The sequence below is a fragment of the Choloepus didactylus genome, chromosome 7 (assembly GCF_015220235.1).
Source record: "Choloepus didactylus isolate mChoDid1 chromosome 7, mChoDid1.pri, whole genome shotgun sequence".
NCBI lineage: Eukaryota > Metazoa > Chordata > Mammalia > Pilosa > Megalonychidae > Choloepus > Choloepus didactylus.
This window is the reverse complement of record NC_051313.1, coordinates 32170039-32189742: the sequence shown is the minus strand read 5'-3', so window position 1 is coordinate 32189742 and position 19704 is coordinate 32170039. Positions and strand designations below refer to the sequence as shown.

Below are 19704 nucleotides of genomic sequence, written 5' to 3'. Positions count from 1 at the left end.
GCACAGATTAATTTTAGAAGACAGAGGGCCTTTTGGATATTGGGCCACCCAGAGCCTACCAGGCCCGATAAAATGGAGGCTGGGAGCTGAGAGCTGAGCATCCAGATGTCAATCTGCATAACTCACACAGAAATTCTCTCCTTCAAAACAGCAGAATGTGTGGATTTGATTATTTGGCAACTGCCTCTAGGCAAGTTCACTTTAGTTTTTCTATGTTAATATGCTTGGTGTCTTGTGAATATTACTCTGAACTTGTTCATGCTTTCCAAAACTTGAACCCTACACAGCACTTCTAAAGATCTCTGAGAATTGTGTCCCCACCCTCCACGCTAACTGGAATCATTTTAGGTGGGGTGGGCAGATCATGAGCACAGGGATAAATGGTATGCTGAAGGAATACTATTTATGTCCAATATTACATTTTTCTTCTAAAATAATAGGTTTAGCATTAACATTTTGCAGAGTAGCAGAATTAAAATTCATCTAACCCATGTGGCCCTGTCTCTCTAGCTAAGCCAACTTGAAAGGTGAAATCACTGCCCTCCCCCCTACGTGGGATCAGACACCCAGGGGAGTGAATCTCCCTGGCAACGTGGAATATGACTCCCGGGGAGGAATGTAGACCCGGCATCGTGGGACGGAGAACATCTTCTTGACCAAAAGGGGGATGTGAAAGGAAATGAAATAAGCTTCAGTGGCAGAGAGAATCCAAAAGGAGCCGAGAGGTCACTCTGGTGGGCACTCTTACGCACACTTTAGACAACCCTTTTTAGGTTCTAAAGAATTGGGGTAGGTGGTGGTGGATACCTGAAACTATCAAACTACAACCCAGAACCCATGAATCTCGAAGACAGTTGTATAAAAATGTAGCTTATGAGGGGTGACAAGGGGATTGGGAAAGCCATAAGGACCACACTCCACTTTGTCTAGTTTATGGATGGATGAGTAGAAAAATAGGGGAAGGAAACGAACAGACAAAGGTACCCAGTGTTCTTTTTTACTTCAATTGCTCTTTTTCACTCTAATTATTATTCTTGTTATTCTTGTGTGTGTGCTAATGAAGGTGTCAGGGATTGATTTGGGTGATGAATGTACAACTATGTAATGGTACTGTGAACAATCGAAAGTACGATTTGTTTTGTATGACTGCGTGGTATACGAATATATCTCAATAAAATGAAGATTAAAAAAAAAAAAAAAAAAAAAAAAAAGACATAATGCTGAGCAAAATAAGCCAGGCACAAAAAGAGAGATATTGTATGTTACCACTAATGTGAATTCTGTGAAAAATGTACAATGTTTTATACTGTAGAATGTAGGGGACCTAGAGATACCAATTAGTGGAGGGGGAATGATAATCTAATAAGAACAGATAAACTATGGAGGGTAATCTCAATGTTATGGGAATGCTCAGGAATGATTATGGTTTGTAAACTTTCTTGGATATAGTAAGATCAAGTTGGAAGCAATAGAGTTATTTTAGGTTTTTTTTTCTCTTATTCCTTTGTTTTCTTAGGGGTTGTTAATTTTCTTGGGGTATGGAAGGAACATGTTGGAAGCAATGTAGTTATTTTAGATTATTTGTTTTTCTTACTCCTCTGTTTGGACATGGTTTATTAATTTTCTTGGGGTATGGTAGGAACATATTGGAAGCAAAGTAGTTATTTTAGGTTATTTGTTTTCCTTAATCCATTGCTTTGTTTGAAATGTTGTGGGGTTTTTTTGGTTGTTGTTTGCCTGTTTGTTTTTAATTTTTTGATAAACAAAGTTAAAAAATTGAAAAAAAATCAGTAGAAAAATGGGAGTAAAAACTAAATGACAAATAGGGTGGGATGGGGGGATGGTTTGGGTATTCTTTTTTCACTTTTATTTTTTATTCTTATTCTGATTCTTTCTGATGTAAGGAAAATGTTCAGAAATAGATTGTGGTGATGAACGCATAACTATATGATCATACTGTGAACAGTTGATTGTATACCATGGATGACTGTATGGTTTGTGAATATATTTCAATAAAACTGAATTAAAAAAAAAAAAAAAATTCATCTAACCCAGTCACTCATTTTATGCTTGAAACTTCTATAGAATGATTTTTTTTGCCTATATTTTTATGTAGTAATAAAGCACTTTTAATAATTTGGGGAAAAAAAAGTCTGTGTTCACGTACCCAGACAGTTTTTCATACCTTAGTGTAAGTCCAGCTTCCTGGAAGTTGCGTATATTTCCACTGAATGATATATTTTATTCCAGAGATGTTGGCAGCATTCCATCGTAATGTCACATGGTGGCTTCCAATAGAAGAAGCAAAAGGAGCAGTAGGAAGGTCTGCATTTTCTGGGGAGAAAACAAGAATTCATTCACCATGCACCGCTGTCCACCAAAGCAGGAGAGAATGTGCATTTCATCTAGTGCTCTCAGCATCCTGTTACATATTGCCACAATATCCAGCCTGAACAATAAGTGATTCATGCGTTCAATTGCTTGCTATATCTTAAAAATCAGCCAGTGTGTCTGGAAGCTTCCCACATCCCCCAACCCCCACACAGAATTCACTGTTATCTCTGAATATGGCCTTTCCTACAGGCAGGTGACATGGTGTGTTTTGCAACCGTCCAGTTTTCTCTTATGATACCACTCCCTTTAAGGCAGTGGGCATGGGTGTTGAGAGCTGTCTCTGGCACAGCAGAGACATCCATTGCCCCAGAACATGTATCCCAGGATATTTTTGAAATTTTGCACCATAAATTTGCTGTTACAGCCCACATTCTCAACAAATTATTTTTGTATGTACAGAGTAAGCTACCTCCTTCACTCCAAAGGACTCCCTACATTCAGCTGTTTTCTCTTGCAAAATCTTTCATGACTTCTAATCAGTACAGACATTGCAACTGACCGCACCTGTGTATTAGGTGCTGCTTGCCAGGCACTGCACGAGGTGCCATATTTCTGAATGGTGTTGTATCACTGCGACAAAAATTATCTTACTTTACCTTTTCTATTTTTCCAAAATTGTGACTAACTTAATGCTTCGGCTCTCTTTGCAGAGAGATAAATCACACTCTGGTTGGAAAAGTGTGGAGATTTTGGTAGGGAGCTTAAAATGGTTAAATACAAACTCCCACAACCTTGCTCTTTCTGGTTAAAAGAAAAGTCGATGCAATTCCGATCACTACAGATATCGTATCTGGGCTAACAAAAGCCCATGACCAGAAAAGTGAAAGCCGTTGTCATCTGAGGGCTCCGCCCATGGAGACACCACCTCTGCTTCTGCTTCAATTTGTGGTTCAGTTTTGGCTATTACAACTATCCAAGCAAAGCACAGTTCCACTTTTTTTTCCCTTTTATGGCACGAAACCCTCCAAGCAGGGATTGGAGTATGCTGGGGGCACCTTGAAGAATTCGATGATGGAGTTGTCAGCAGTTTGAGGAAGAAGATCCAGGAGTTATTAAAAAAGACTGGGTAGAAGGAACCAGAGTTACACAAGTACAGTTAAATGTAAATGTCATAGCTAAATGTGCACAAATATTTCAGAGCCATGGTGATACATATGGAATAACAGAGGTAAAGCAGATTTATTCTAAAATATCAAAGGGAGAATAAACCCAATGAGGAAGAGAAGCTAGACTGAGCTACACACTACTTTCAGTACATAGCAGAGTGCACAAAAGAGGGCTCTAGACTCAGAAAGCTGGCTTGTAATTCCAATTACATCTCTTACTAGCAATGCGAACCCAAGCAAGTATTTAAACCTTCTGTGCCCCAATTTTCTCATCTGTAAAATGAGATTAATAGTAGTTCTTATACCTTGAAGGACAAAAAGAGCTAATACCTATAAATTACCTAGAACAGTGTCTGACTCATAAATACCTAAAAAATATTAGCTATTTTTATTTCAATTTTTTCATGGGTCCCAGAGCCAAAAGAAATACTTAATAGATCCAGTTTTTAAGTTTTATAACTTAATAAGCATGTATGTCCTAACAACTTAGATGTTTGAAAAATAACATAAATTTAAAGAAAAATCAATATATTTGATTCATTCTTAAATAACTAGATGTTTGAAAAATAACATAAATTTAAAGAAAAAGCAATATATTTGCTTCATTCTTAAATAACTACAACTACCTACTAATGGGACCTGTTTGCCTGTAGAGCACTGCACAACTTCTTTAACCACGGAGTCAGATTGAACATTGCCATCTTCATTTCCTATTCCATGTTGAGTGTTGTGTAATACCTGCTTTTTTTTAAAACAGCAATCGCCAAAATCCTAGCCTGGCAAAGAGGCAATATCATAGAAAGGAATGTAACACAATCTATTAGTTATCCCATGAACTATTTCCATGGATGTCTAGTAGCCCTGTGTGCCTCTAAAACTGAAAATGCCCCATGGGTCCCTGTGAGATTGATGTGAGCCCTGGGATACCACAGTTTGGAAACCACCAAATGTAAATTTTATCCACAGCTAACTCTCACTACAAAGAAGAATAAAAAACCTTAATAGCACCACCTCTCCAGAGAAATGTCGTGGAGGATCATTTGTGGGGCACTAAAGGGCAGAAGCAAATCAGGACAACAAGACAAGATCCTCCCAATTTCCAGGAGCCACTAAGAGCAAGGAGCAAGCCATTGAAACAAGGACTACAATTTATGGAAGAGCCTCACATCTCCCAATCTGGAGCAAATTATCTCCCAGTGGCAGGGGAATTCTGCCTAGGGAATTCTGGAAAAGAGAGCTGCTAACATCCAAGCTATGACATATCAAAACATTGGTCCTCCAGAGCAATCAACACACCAGGGCAAAGCCACTTAGACACACCCAGTCTGCTCTCACTCCAGGCATAGAGAGCCAGAGACATATATGCCCAAGCCCCCTATTTACTCAAAATCTGAAACCAAGAAGCATACATTACTTCTATACCTCTTACCAACTTCCCAGAGTCGTGCAGTGAGCCATGAACATAATAAGCACTCTGTTGAAAAACCGTTAGCTGAATAATGAAATGCACATTAAATAAAATAGTCCTATTCTTTCCATTCATTAAAACAGTGGCATTCCCTGAACGTCAAGTCAGCTCCCTCATTAAGATAGAAGTGATTGCACCTACTTAATATGAAGGCAAACTCTGATCCTAAGCATCAGTCATGTGTAACATTTCCCCTCTTTTGCTCTGAAAGAAGAGTCTGGTTGATTCTCACATCAAAATGGCCTGTGTGGAGTAGGAATTCAAGAAGTACACAAAGAAGTTGATCAAATACCCATTTTTTTGACATTCTATTAAATTCTACAGGTATTAACAGTTTTATGTCTTAGGAGAAGTGGAATATTTTTTTCTAAGTGGTAAGAAATCCCAAACTCATCCTAAAAATATAGGAGTGCATGTTTAGTTTCTGTAAGAAGCTAAATTCTTTTATGCTATTAATTTTAAATGAGAGTCATGGGGCCATTTCCAAGGAAAAACTTACTTCTCCTATTTCTCTTATAAGCTTCCTCAATGCAATTAAGCTCTTTGTTTTGGAGAGGGAAACAAAGTAAATGGTTAATGTAAGAAGATATATAAACAAAACAAACATTCACGCAAAGCCCAGTATTTTCCATGTTTTTTAAAATGATCTATGCCTGTATCAAATAGTCACATACTCAGAACTAGTTTATATAATCCCTATGTAGTGTCATGAAACAGTAAAGTAAAATTCAAGTGAAGGAGGAAGATGGAACAAATAAAATAAACCAAGCATTTACTCTCATTCCTTTTGTTTGTTTTTTCATTGCAACCTATTTATTGACAAAAGTTTCCAACTGGCAAAGGTCGGCATGTATATAAAGTGTAGGAACAAATGCCTCAGGATTTTGACAATCTATTGAATGGTATTGATCATTCTTCAACCTTTTGCAGATGTTTTTCTTCTGAATATATAAGCTGAAATAAGTTTAACTATTTACATTCCAATTTACCCGATGCATCTCTTCTTAGTATTTTTTTCCATGTTTTTGAAAGGAAGAAAATATTTGATACGCAAAAAAAAAAAAAAACTCTATTCTCACTATGATATTTTCTGTACTCTAAATAAATTTATTTGTCTTACATTGTTATTTTGTTATGAATGTAAAATAGAATTTAAAATTCTATAAAATGTGTTTGGGCTTTATGTATTAATTTTTTGTAATTTTATTTAGATGATTATTTGAAGTTTATTTTTCTTATATTTGTATTGTTGTTTTGCCATTTTTTATTTTTTGGATCTACCGCATACTGATTTTCTGACGCAAAGGAAAAAAAATTAACAGTAAAAAAAAAAAAGAAGTGCCCTGTGTGTTGAAAATTACTGACCTGTCTCCTCATCCCTTTCTCTGTAAAAAGAAAGACTGGGTCAGCACTTTTCAAACTTGTTTGACCATGTCCCAGAGTAAAAAATGCATTTAACAAAACAACTTAGTCCACACATAATTGCTGAAAAAGGAAAAAAAAATGTTGCAGTAGTACTTACTTTTCCCGTGTGTGTGTGTGTGTGTGTGTGTGTGTGTGTGCATCATACTGAGATATAGAAGCCTAGACATTTTACTATAGGGCTCATTATCCTTAAATAAGCACAAGTCCCTAGAGTGGTATAGATTATGCAATAAAAGTCACATGTGTTTTCTTACCTAGTACTTCCTCTTCATATGCCCCTTCAGCACTGCTGCAGCCAACCTCACAGGATTCTCGCTATGGAAGGCGGGTAGCATGCCGTTAGCGCAGCCTTTGTACTGGGCCTCATTAAGCCCACATAAATTTTGTAATCTGCATGGCTGATGCTTAAGAATACCTGTGTATCAATTATTTCAACTCTAATAACATTCCCATTTGCTCACGGGATTAGATCAGCACTTTTCAGACTTGTTTGACCATGTCCCCCAAAGTAAATACATTGAACAAAACAACTTAGTACATATACTTAGAATACATATTTGTTGAAAAGAAAAAAAGGATTCTTGAAACCGTACTTACTTTTTCCCTCCAATTTATCAGCTTTATTGAGATATACTTCAATACCATAAAATGCATCCATTTAAAAAATACAGTTTAGTGGCTTTTAGAACATTCACAGAATTGTGCAATCATCACCACAATTTAATTTTAGAAAATTTTCATCCTCCCTCCCCCAAAAAACCTTATACCTGAGTTGCATTCTTAAATGTTAGATTCTATTCCATTCTATTCCGTTTCATTTTGTTTAATCTCACTCTTTTTTGTTATTGTTAGCCACAGGTTGAATAGCTGCCAAAAACAGGGCAAAATTTCTTAATAACAGCAGCATCGCAAAAGAATAAGTATTTACACAAGAATCTCACAGTATTTGGTTCCAAACTGGAATTCTCTCATGTTATATGATTATGAAAAATTACTTTAGTTTTACAGTATTGAGTAGTATAGTAATCCTTGGTTTTTGTTTGATAGAATAGTGTGGTTTGCTTTTTAGGCACTAAAGTGCATGATTTGCTTGTTTGTTTTAATTTTTACTCTGGTAATATATATACAACCTAAAATTCTCCCCCCTTTTAACCACATTCAAATATACAGCTCAGTGATATTAATTACTTTAATGTGATTCTCATTAAATTGAGTTCATGACCGTCTAATGGAGTTGGATCCCATAGTTTTCAAAAACACTCAGCTCAACAATGCAATTATATGTTTGCCATCTTGGTCAAATGTTTGATGAGCTAATAAACTATGGCTGTAACCAAAAACGATGCTTAAGGATTGCCTATTTATTTTGTATATGCATAACTTCCTTGGGAAATTTAAAGTGACTATAAATTTTATAGTGGCTGAACTTTTTAAGGGATGTTTTAATACCAATGTTGAATTTTAGGGTTTTCGTAAACTTAATGTTGATTAACATTTTGCCTCATTAACCAAAAACGGTAAACATTTTGATGACTGACACAAATTTCCTAAAACTCTTAACATATGCATTAGCATTAGTAATGAAAACAAAAAAACTCAGAGAAAAAGCACTCGTAAATCTTCAGCACAAGGTGATCAATCTTCCTACTCTCATTCAATTTATAACTATAATACCTAGGAAAACATGCTATTGTCTTTCATGATAATAGTGGAAACCATGACACAATGCATTTGCCCTAACATTCCAGGATGGGAAGGGCTGTAACTTTCAAATAGTAACCCGCTAATGTTTGATCTGGGCACTAAAAGGAAGTGGAACCTGATAAGTCAGAGTTTGCTTAGTTAAGGATTAATTTAAATACCTCAGTTTGGACTTATTTAACTTAAGGGTTTATTATACTTTTCACTTCCTCTTTGCACGGTTCGGTACAACATGTTCGACATTTATTAACTGTGGAGAATAAACAGACAAGTAGCAGAGAAATTATTACATAATGTGATAATTTTTCAAGGAAGGGGAAAGGAGATGGAAAAATATTTATGTGGAGATCTAGCTAATTCTGACCATCAGGAGGAAATTGTGGGTTTATTTTTCCTGGAGTTTTTCCAGGGAAAATATATAATAACATTCCCATCTTTCTGAGCGTCTGTCATCTCAAATGGAGGCAAAGCTATTGACTAGGTTTTTGCTCTCTGTCTGTCTGTCTCTCTCTCATTTTAAATCCAATCCTGAAATCCACATGGAGGCAATCTAACATTGGACTTCAAATGAGAAGTCAGCGTTTTGCAGGCTGAGAGTTGCATACAGAGAATCTGGAGGTGGTTGGCTTTCAGGCATTCACAGAATCTGAGACTGGAGTCCCTCAGCGGGGCCCTTACCAGCATATTCCCAGCTCCTGAGCTGCCATTACCCCTGCGGAAGCCAAGTTCAGTCTTCCCAGGGGCTAGAGCAGCCAGCTGTCTCTGCTCTCAGCCATGTGCCCACTGGGGCCACAGCAGTAACACCATCTCTAGAACTGCCCCTCTGGCTCTACCCTTGTGTTTCACAGATTGGGCACAGGGGCTGCCAGTGCCTTTTCTTCTTTAACACATGGAGTACACACCCCATGTGCCTCCCAAGGTGGCCCTAGAGCAGCCTCTCCATATACATTGTGGCATTGTTTCCTAAAAAATAATTCATTCATTCAAAGAATATTTATTGAGTGCCTTTTCTGTGCTAAGCACTGTTCAGGATCTAAGAATATGGCAATGAGCAAGACAGGTATATTCCCTTTCTTCGTGGAACTTACATTCTCTTAGAAGGGGATAGACAATAACCAAGTAACAAGATTAATAATAATATGATCCATCCAGATAATGATAAGTGTTATGAAGAAAATAAAACAGGTCAAAGGCACAGGGCACGACTGGACAGGAAGGAGATTTAGTTAGGGTAATCAGAACTGTGCGGGGAGGATACTCAAGCCAAGATCTGTGATGAGAGGGACCTGGGCTTGCAGAGCTCTGGGGAGGAGCAGAAGGAATCGCCAGAACAAAAGCCTTGAGGCAGGAAGGTGCCTAGATACTCAAGGAAGAGGGAGAAGCACAGAGAATGAGGGAGGAGTGCTGCCAGTTGAGGCCAGGCAGCGGGGAGGCAGAGGAGCCGGGAGACCTCGGGGGTTTGTATTTTTCTCAAACTGCAATGAGAAGCCATAAAGGTGTTTTCAGGAATGAGATGATATAATTTCTGTTTTAAATGATCAGGGATAAGCCATCTCACTGGCTATCATCATTTTCCCAAGTATTATTTTGCCAAGCTTTCAATTCCAAGACTATCTCCTCTAAGGGCTGTTAACTACAAAACTTCCCAACTTCCTAGGTTGAAGCATTAATGGTTGAAGAGTTTAATTTCCTAAAGGTGTGGTCAGCTGAATTTATATATAAACATATATAAATATGACATATATTACTGTTCAGTTCTGCTTTAAAGTGTAACATTTTATCAAAATAGCAAGTATAAAAAGAAAAGAAGACAATAATTATACTTCATAACACTGAGAAAATATTTGCACTATATAATCACAGATATCTGGGCAACATAGTGATTAAGGGAGCCAGGAGCTTTCATTACTTACACATTCCCAGGCTTTAGTTTTCCCTGGCTTTCCTGACACTGGCACAATCTTCCTAGGGGCTGTTCTTTAGGGTAATTTTGCTTTAATCACATAAAATTGTTCTTTGAAAGTTGTTCTTTTTTTTTATCTCAATCAAGAGAGACCTTTAATTATCTACTTACATATGGGGCAACTTTTCCCCTCCTTTTTATCTCTTCTTAGCCAACCCCCACCTCCACCCACTCCTGAGGGAAAAAAAATCACTCGTACAAAATAACCACAGACTATGACTATTGAGAAAATATTCCAGTTTGGTAGTTTTTGTTCTTATTTGTGTTCTCCATTACAAGTGAATGCTTCTACTTAACTAATGGATGATAATTTAGACTCCTTCCCCCATTTTCTGATCCAGCACAGGCAGGATAGAGAGTTCTGTCCTCTGGTTTCAAAGGCATTTAAATAGAACAAAACATAGTTTTTAAACTGGAAAATAATGTAGTGTCTTCATAAGCACCTATTGTCAGGTAACCTAAGATGGATTCTGAGGGGATGGGGCCTGGGACAGCTAAGTTTAGTTGAAAGTTGAATAGGAAAAGGTTAAAAGCTAAGGTTTTTCTGAAGAAGAAAAGGAAATCAAGTGCAAAGGGACAATGCATCAAACTGGGCGGCCGGAAGCAGCGAGGGTCACTTGTAAATGACAGGACTTTTTTCGCCAAGGGCAAACACTTCTCTTACTATTTTGTCTCATGTTAGCTCTCATGGCAGGAAAAAAAATAGCTGTGTTTCAAGATGTTGCCAAAGGATTTTGTTGAAGAAAGAAGAAAATTAAAATTAAAGGGTTCTCTTGTAATGTACTGTATTTAACGATAAGCACTATAATTTGTGGGGATGAAAATGAAATCAGCAGAGATAAGGGTATCCCTAGATGCTTTTTCTCCTCTCCATCCTAGGCTCCAGGAACCAGATTAGAGTAATAGAAGTAATAGAATGTAGCAAAAATATGTGCCAAAAATAGAATTGTAAGTCATTTTTATATCCAGTGAAATAGTACCTCTAGGAAGAATATTTCTACACATTGAGAATGACTCAAGTTTCTTCATAAGAATACCTAATGTCTTATTTTAAAAGTTGTTTAAAAAAAAAGTGATAAAGACTTGAGATTTGATGACATCTTTGTAAGTGATTGCCAACTCACCTCACAAATGGTGGCAAAGGTATCATTCTGCATAGGAAACAAAAGGAAAGTAAAATTACTTAAAATCCTTCAAGTGTAAACAATTTTGATGACACTCAGCTATACATTTCTTCCAAATTCATTTCTTGCCCCACCACTGACAAACAACCAACAAGAAAATACAATCCAAAGTCAAGGGCACCCAGAGCTGGGGCCTTCTGTCCGCCCACCAGGACAATAACTGTAAATATTGTTGTCTGTGTCACTGGAAAAATGGAGGAGCATGATGGCTACCAGGAAGTCCCAGTCAACTAAGAGGTAATCTGCAACGGGCCAGGTTAGCGAGTCAAGGGGTATTTTCAGACACCCAGGGGACACAAAACCTGAAATGGAAACTGCCAATAGCTCCAGCTAGCAAAGGCCAGCTAGTTCCTCTTCTCATCCACCGCAGTGCCCATCCCACTTCCTGGACTGTTGCCAGACAACAAATGGTGCCTCCCATTCATTCATTCATTCATTCAAGAACTGACTGAGAACATGCAAGGTGCTGCACTGTGTTGGGTGCAGGGATACAGTGTGTGAAAGACAGAGTGCCCTGCCCCGATGTGGCTTACATTTTGGGGCAAGAGACATTGAATACACAAGTAGACACATATTTACCTAACTTGCAGTTTGTGAAGTTACCAAGGAGAGGTAAAGTGCTGTTAGAAGGGGCACATACCTTTCCCCATCTTTTAGTAACTTCCATTCTATGAGGCACACAGCCTCAAATGTGAGAGTGGGCATAAGTAACTTCCATAATTGAGATCTGTGAGCACATACTATATAAGGAAAACTATTAGGTCTACATAAAAGGAGAGGTTACTGCCCTCATTTAAGTCTCAACACTCTAATTCAGCTTTTAATAGAAAAGATATTAGTGTTACCTAATGTTACAATGATTCTTAATGATTTAACCGCTTATCTAAACAACCTGAACAAAAGTACACACTTGTAAATGACAAAATCCTTATCCACAAGATAAGGGTACTTATAATATGCACACATTGTCCATAGGAGGAAGATTCCATTATCCTAATCTATTGATGAGAAAACTAAAGTATCAAAGGGTGAAGAACCTTGAGTAAGTCAGGCAATAAGCGGCAAGGCCAGGATAAATTAAAAATGAAAAATAGTGTCTGGGGATGTATTTCCTACTAAAATGGGGTGAACCCGGGTGTTGTGACCTCCGGGTTAGAGTGCTACCATGTTCCCTACAGAGAAGCTTTGAAAATGACCTTGGGCCCCGCTATTCGAACCACCAGCAAAGGCACCACCTGGAACTTGTCATAAATTCAGTATCTCAGGTTCTACTCAAGTTCTACTGAGTCAGAATCTGCATTTTTATAAGATACCCTGATAATTAAAACTCAGGGAATAAAAAGTAAAAAAAAAAAAATTAAATTAAATTAAAGAAATAATAAAATAAAAAGTAAAAAAATAAAAATAAAACTCAGGAAGCACAAGCCTGGGAAATTTAACAAATACCTAACATTCCTCAATCTACAAAAAGTCCTTTACAGTTAGAGCAATTGGGCTCCGCTGGCCACCCCAGGCTACATCCATGGCTTGCACAAGGCTTGCTTGGCCTCCAGGTGCAGTCATCGAGTGATCTCTATTTCTTTTCTATTGCTATGTATTACTCAGGCTGCCATATTTCCCCTTTAGAGTCAAACAAACTCATTAAAAAGCAAAGGCAATTTCAATGGGAATCCTCTTAGAGAAGTTTTGTCTTGAGGGAAGTATCCATGTCAAAGCAGAAGCATAATTCATACTTACACACTTTAAAGCACACTTTTCCTGATCAGCAGAGTCCCAAAAATGACATCCTTGGATGCACTGCAAGAATCAATAGGAGAAAATGTTAAGCTGAAGAAATGAGACTCTTTCTTGTCTCCTGAAACTGCAATATTACCAAAAGTGTAGCCCTGTGTTTTAGAATAGAAATCTTCCAAGGAAGCTGAGGCTTCCAGAGGCCCAGGACCTGTGGGATTCTAACAGACAGAAGAGGACTTGGTGTGGTTCACTGCCGGGCAGGGGAGTGGGGAGGGGATGAGTGGAATTAAGCCCTGTTCCGGGTTCTGTTAAGCTCTGGAACCTCAAACCTAGAGAACACCCAACCTCAGGGTGCACACTGTCCAGTGGGTTGTTAGTTGGCATCAAGTGCATCATAGGCCCATGAAGTGTCTGTCACAAAACAAGCAAAACATAAATGGATAAACATTTCAGGGATGTCTGCTGTCAACTAGCCACAGGGTTCCATTTGCTTTACAGAAAGGAGGAAGTCAGAGGTCTGGTAAGAGGAAAGTTGGCTCTTTGTACAGGTAGGGTTCCCATCATACAAATGACATATAAGGTGGGGATTGCATTTCAGGAACAAACTAAAAGCCCTGTTATCAGGATAGGAGGACAAAAGCACAAAAAGGAGAGCATGTTTGGACTTTGAGAACCAGGCTTATCCGGTTAGCAGTGAGTCCTAGACCCTGCAGCAGGACTGGGCTGCAGCAGAGGCAGTCAGCTACAACTCTTGGAATTCAACTGGGCCTAATAGGAGCCTCCAAATCCACATCAAGGCAAAATTGCTATTTCCAAAGCCAAAGGAAATCACAGAAGATTGCTTTCTCATTAAAAATGGCTCTCAAATTAATGGGAGGGGACAATCTTTCAAAGACTGAAAGTATCTTCCCTCCTATAGCACAGTGACTTATCCACTGGGAGCATAGGAACACTGGCTTCTCTGCCCCAGATAACCCAGCCTTGGAAATGGCAACTGCCATTGCCCAGGTACCAGCTCCATTCTGCTCTTCAGAAAAACATCCACTGTCTGCAGGCGGCCACTGTCCTTTGGAGACAGTGAGGGACCAGATGGGGGAACCAAGAGCTCTCTCACAGGTTTACACAAGTCCATAGGCATATCCTCAAAGAGAAAATGAATGGTTCCTATTACCTTCTACATAAATAAAATGCAGATTGAGAATATGTTAGTAAAACTCAGGATCTTTTAGTCATTTTAGGCATTATAGGAAAAGGGCTTGTGATGGTTATGTTCATGTGTCAACTTGGCCAGGTGATGGTGTCCAGTTGTCTGGTCAAGCAAGCACTGGCCTAACCATTACTGCAAGGACATTTTCTGGCTGGTTAATAGACCAGAAGGCTGGTTTATTAAATCATCAATCAATTGATTGCATCTGTGGCTGATTGCATCTGTGATCAACTAACGGAATGTCTTTCTCAATGAGAGAATCCAATCAGTTGAAGGCTTTTAAGAGAAAAGAGAACTTTCACTTCTTCTTCAGCCAGCCAGCCTCTCCTGGGGAGTTCATCAAAGACTCTCCTGGGGAATTCATCAAAGACCTTCATCAGAGTTGCCAGCTCGCTGCTTGCCCTACAGAATTTGGACTCATGCATCCTGCCCTATGGAATTTGGACTTGTGCACACCCACGACTGTATGAGACACTTTCATAAAATCTCATATTTACAGATTATCTCCTGTTGGTTCTGTTTTGCTAGAGAACACTTACTAATATAGAGCCTATACTTAGACTTTTTCAAGGGCCTATGAAAATGATTCAGATGAATAAGAAAACATGAGCTTCAGCAACGAAAAAGAAAACTGCTGAGTCATAACAATTAAATTCTGCCAAACATAACATTATTTCAACTAATTATCTACAACTCAACTCAGTTCTTATTAATTGTATGTAAATTATATTTAATATGGGATAGGAGAGCATTTAAATATATTTACTATAAGGCAAGGTAGGGACTCCAAAAGTAAGGAAGCCTAAAAATTCTGATGAAGTCCAACAGGTAAAGCCTCACTGATAGGGATTTTGAGGGCATGAGCCTTGATTGGGTGAAGTTTACTTTCCTTAGTAAGGACTTTCTTGAGGAGCAATGCACACCTGTTCGTTCTCTAACAATTATTGTTTGCCATGTGCCAGAGAGTGAATGTACCAAGCACTTCAGGGGACACAGAAATAAAGAAGACAGCTATTATCCCCAAGCAGTTCACAATCTTTAACAATTTAAATAATATGTAAAAAAGAATTTTAAAGTTATTAAGAGAAGAAATATTTCCATCACTTTCAGAAATACCTACATCAATATAATTATTATATTTATTAAAATGTTTATTATCCATAAACTATCTCCCAAGAAAATAAGATTTCCCTAAAGCAAACATCTGTTAGCCTGGTTTGAAATATCAAACATCTTTCTCATCTTAAAGATTTCTCCTGTGTCCTATATCTCTCCTCTTCTCTTTCCTCTCCTCTCCTCTCCTCTCTTCTCTTCTCTTCTCTTCTCTTCTCTTCTCTTCTCTTCTCTTCTCCTCCCCTCCCCTCCCCTCCCCTCCCCTCCCCTCCCCTCCCCTCCCCTCCCCTCCCTTCCCCTCTCCTCTCCTCTCCTCTCCTCTTCTCTTCTCTCTCTCTCTCTCTCTCTCTCTCTCTCTCCTTTTCACATCCGGGTGTTTGGTACTTGATCTCCTAGTCCACTACTCAATCGTGGATTTGGCTTTCACCCTACAATGCCCTGAGAATGTTCTCCCAAAGCGGCCCCTGACCTGCTATTGGGCAAACTAGACCCGATTCTCCTTACCTTACTTAACTTGTCTGCACCTGAGACTGGTACGAACCGTCTCCTCCATGGGCCACGGTGACACCTGGATCCCCTTCTCTCCTCAGTTCCTTCTCAATCTCCTCTGCTGCCTCCTTTAGCCTCTCCCACCCGTTATGCATCAGGGTTCTTTCTTCTGCTTTTCTCTTCTTGCTCATTAAGTTCTCCCTGAGCGAGCTCTTCTACTACCTCAGCTACACCTACCCAAGGCCTCAACAACTCCCAAATTTGTAACTTCAGCTGAGGTGACCTCTGAGCTCCAGACCTTGATATCCAATTGCCTGTCACACACCTCCCTTTAAGTCCCTAATAAACACCCGAAATGTGGCATGTGAAACCATAAATTCCTCATTTTCTGCCCTTAAATCTGCTCTTTTTCTCCTCGTTTGCCATTAATGTGCTACAAGTTCTGAGCTGCTCAGCCCAGGAACCAGCGCATCTTCTCCTTCTCTCACAACCCGCCCCTCTCCTCGCTCCCTGTGCCACCCTGAGCAACCCATTGCCAAGTCCTACTGAATCACCTCTCCATTAGCTGAAATTCCTCTGGGTTCCTCAGCCACTGGCCCCTGCTTTTCTTCTGTCCTCACCCCTTTCTTGCCAACAGCCTTGTGAGACCCCTCTCCTGCTTCCACATTTAGAGTGCTCTTTTTTCAAAAAAACAAAACCTGATCACACCTTTCTCTTACCTAAAACTTTTAGGTGTCTCTCCATCACCTTTTGGATCAAGACTAAATTAGCAAGTACGGTATGCAGAGCACTTTATGACCTGGCTCCCACCTAACTTCCCAATTTCTTCTCCCACCTCTGCACCCTCCACACGCATGCCCCACTTTCCAAGCAAACTGAAATATTCTCAGTGTCCTAAACAAGCCAGGCTGCCTCTTACCTTTGTGCGGTGCCACAGGGGCTCCCTCTAGGCCTTCTAGAACACTCTTTATCTTGCAAGTTTCATTCAAAGGTCAAGCAGGCAGGTGAAGTGCTTTTCCTCTTGCGTATTCTCTTTGCCCCTCACATACCCCTCTATGCTGGCCACGGTTTTATGTATGTAGCTACCCCCCCACCAGAATGACCCTATTTTATTCATTCTTCAATTTCTAATGCCTGGTACAGTGTCTGCTTCATACTTGTACACTGAGTGGCCAGTCACAAAACTCTTGTTGGAAACATAAATACATATGCAGAAAAGTAATAAAATCATAAAACGTAATCATCAGAAGAAACACTAGAGGTTGTCTAGTCCAACTCACTCAGAGAACACATAAGAAAACTAAGTCTCAGAAATATTAAGCAATTTTCCCAAAGCCACCCAGCTATGTAGAGTCGAAAATCACAGACTTATATTGGTTCTGTGCTCTTTCTACCTCAACACAAGGGGCCACTGACTTTATTTTTAAATACGCTATAATTCAGACTTTTCAGGATTTTAGGTTGACCTTATTTCAACAAGTATAAATTAGCAATTATTCTTATTGTAATAAAACCTGACCATTGTCCCTCTTTTATTGATGCAAACACTGTAAAGTTCTTGACAAGGGAAAAAATTACTCACCGGTTCACTCAGATTATATGGTGTGCCAATTTCAAGTTGCCTTCCCTGAAATGAAGAAGGGGGTAATAAACACCAGCTTTCGGCATTGTGTTCAGCGTAACCACCACACCTTTCTTTAAAGAGCTTCCTGGAATAGTGTGGCCTTCTCAGTGTTTTCTAACTGTAAAGTAAGGTAACAAATATTTTAAAATCAGTCACTCAATGTGATTGGGAAAGCCATATGGACCACACTCCCCTTTGTCCAGTGTGTGGATGGATGAGTAGAAAAATGGGGGCAGAAAAAAAAACACCCAATGTTCTTTTTTACTTTAATTGTTCTTTTTCACTTTAATTTTTATTCTTATTATTTTTGTGTGTGTGGTAATGAAAATGTTCAAAAATTAATTTTGGTGATGAATGCACAACTATGTGATGGTACTGTGAACAATTAAATGTATACTTTGTATGACTGCATAGTGTGTGAATATATCTCAATAAAAATGAATTAAAAAAATAAATCAGTCACTAAGTCAGACAAAATGCCAGTGCAAATTATGGTTGTAAGCACCTAAGAATTCTGCAGAAAATCCAAAGGAGAAGGGGAGAGTGTGGCTTTAAGGGGTGGTTTAAGGACAGTTGAGAGATTCTCAAGCAGAATTCATCAACTTGTGGCATTAGTCATTGGCAGACTTCTGCATTAGAGATGAGTAGTGTTCAGACTTTTCTTTTTATAAAGCAGTCTTATTAAGAGCAGAGAAACAAAGTCAGAATACTATATATTAAATTATGTGATTACTCTGTTTATTTCTCACATATTCACCAATTTTAAGAACATTTTTGTAGTAAGGGAAAATAAAAGAAATGGGGTCTAATGGAAAAAGAAATCTATATACCCACTCATCATCTTCCCAGTTATAATTTGAGTGGAGCCCTTCACAAACACGAGAGCTGACAAAGAATGCCAGTGTAGGCCTTGCATAATCAGATATGTCTCTGAATATTGTTCCATGGATATGACCTAATAGAATTGTAAGCAGGGGAAAACTAAGCGAATGTATCTAGTAAATCTAGTAGGTACTGATCAGAACCTCCCCTTCAAAATCTTGCTGAATCAGAACCCATTGAATTGGAGAGGCAATTAATCCAACAAAGGACATGGCATCTGTCCCTTCAGGCAAGATATGTCCCAAGAAACGCTAGAAAGTCCAAAGGGGATTCAGGGAGTGGTTTAAACCTTCCAAACAGCTGCACTTTTCAGCAGTGGAGAGAAGACACTCCACCACTAAAGTCCCTAGGTACTTTCCCCCCATTCCATGGAAGCAAGGTCCACTTTATTCTTCATTTTATCCCCAGCACTTAGAACAGCATCTGGTGGATAACAGGTGTTCAACAATACTTATCGAATGAAAAAATGCATGATTTTTCCCACTTCCACTTAGTTCCAGAAGACTTGTGCCTTGGAAGCACCACCCAGTGCCCTAAGATTGTGGGGATTTATCTTAGAAGTAATCAGCCACTGGAACCAAAGAACAGATGTTGCCTTTTACTGCTCTCATGTGATGTGTGAGGGAAGACTCCCCTAATCACCATTCCCTCACCACTTAACATTTGTAGGGAAAGGAGAAAGATGGTTATGTTTTTGCTTTTAGATAGTAAGAACATAGCAAATAAGAATGGTATCTTTTAGATACATTGTATAACCAAGTGCTTAATAGTACTCTGTTTCCAAGATTTTGTTCAAAATGAAGCTTTTTGTCCCCCTTCCCTCATTGCAATGATTTAAATTCAGGTGGAAGATAGTGAATTCATGATTGAATTTTTCCTACCCCTGAAAAAAATTTGTTTAAAAAAAAGCCTTTATGGTGGAGAGAGAAAGGAGAGGACATCATCATGAGAAATGAGGCAGGGATACAAGCCAAGGAACCCCAAGCAGCCAGCACCAGAATGTTACAGACTTTGAGGAGAAAGCAGGACTTTGCAGGCACCTTGATTTTGGAGTTCTGTCCTCAAACCCATTGAAAGAAGGAAAAAGTTGTGATAACATGAAAAGCAGAGAAGATCAAAGGAGAGAAAAAAAGAGGCAGAGAAAAACCGTATCACCCAGGAAAAGTTGAAGGTCTTGGCCTGATGATGCAGCCTTTGATGCAACCTGTCCTATGATTTCGTCCAGTTTTTTCCTCTCCTTTGTGAATGGGGTTGGCAGTTGCACCCACCAAAAAGTGACAGGAGTAGAATATCAAAATGCATCAAGAAGGATGAGACCCATCCAATTCAGGCACATATTTTTGCCCTGAAATTTTCAAAACCAACATACCTGGAGTTTCTATCAAAACACCTTACAGTGTCCCATCACCTTGGT

At 39.0% G+C, this 19704-nt stretch overlaps 1 protein-coding gene across 5 annotated transcripts in view; it reads right to left on the bottom strand.

Annotated features, from left to right (window-relative positions):
* The window catches only part of ROS1 (ROS proto-oncogene 1, receptor tyrosine kinase), a 132973-nt gene that overhangs the window by 97727 nt on the left and 15542 nt on the right, over nucleotides 1–19704 (bottom strand). For all 5 annotated transcript variants that reach the window (XM_037843313.1, XM_037843311.1, XM_037843312.1 and 2 more), the window contains exons 2-6: nucleotides 17367–17411; nucleotides 12979–13038; nucleotides 11182–11208; nucleotides 6648–6708; nucleotides 2186–2334 (exon numbers count right to left, since the gene is read on the bottom strand). In XM_037843313.1, coding sequence (XP_037699241.1) covers nucleotides 2186–2334; nucleotides 6648–6708; nucleotides 11182–11208; nucleotides 12979–13038; nucleotides 17367–17411 — 342 coding nt within the window. The remainder of the gene's footprint in view (nucleotides 1–2185; nucleotides 2335–6647; nucleotides 6709–11181; nucleotides 11209–12978; nucleotides 13039–17366; nucleotides 17412–19704) is intronic.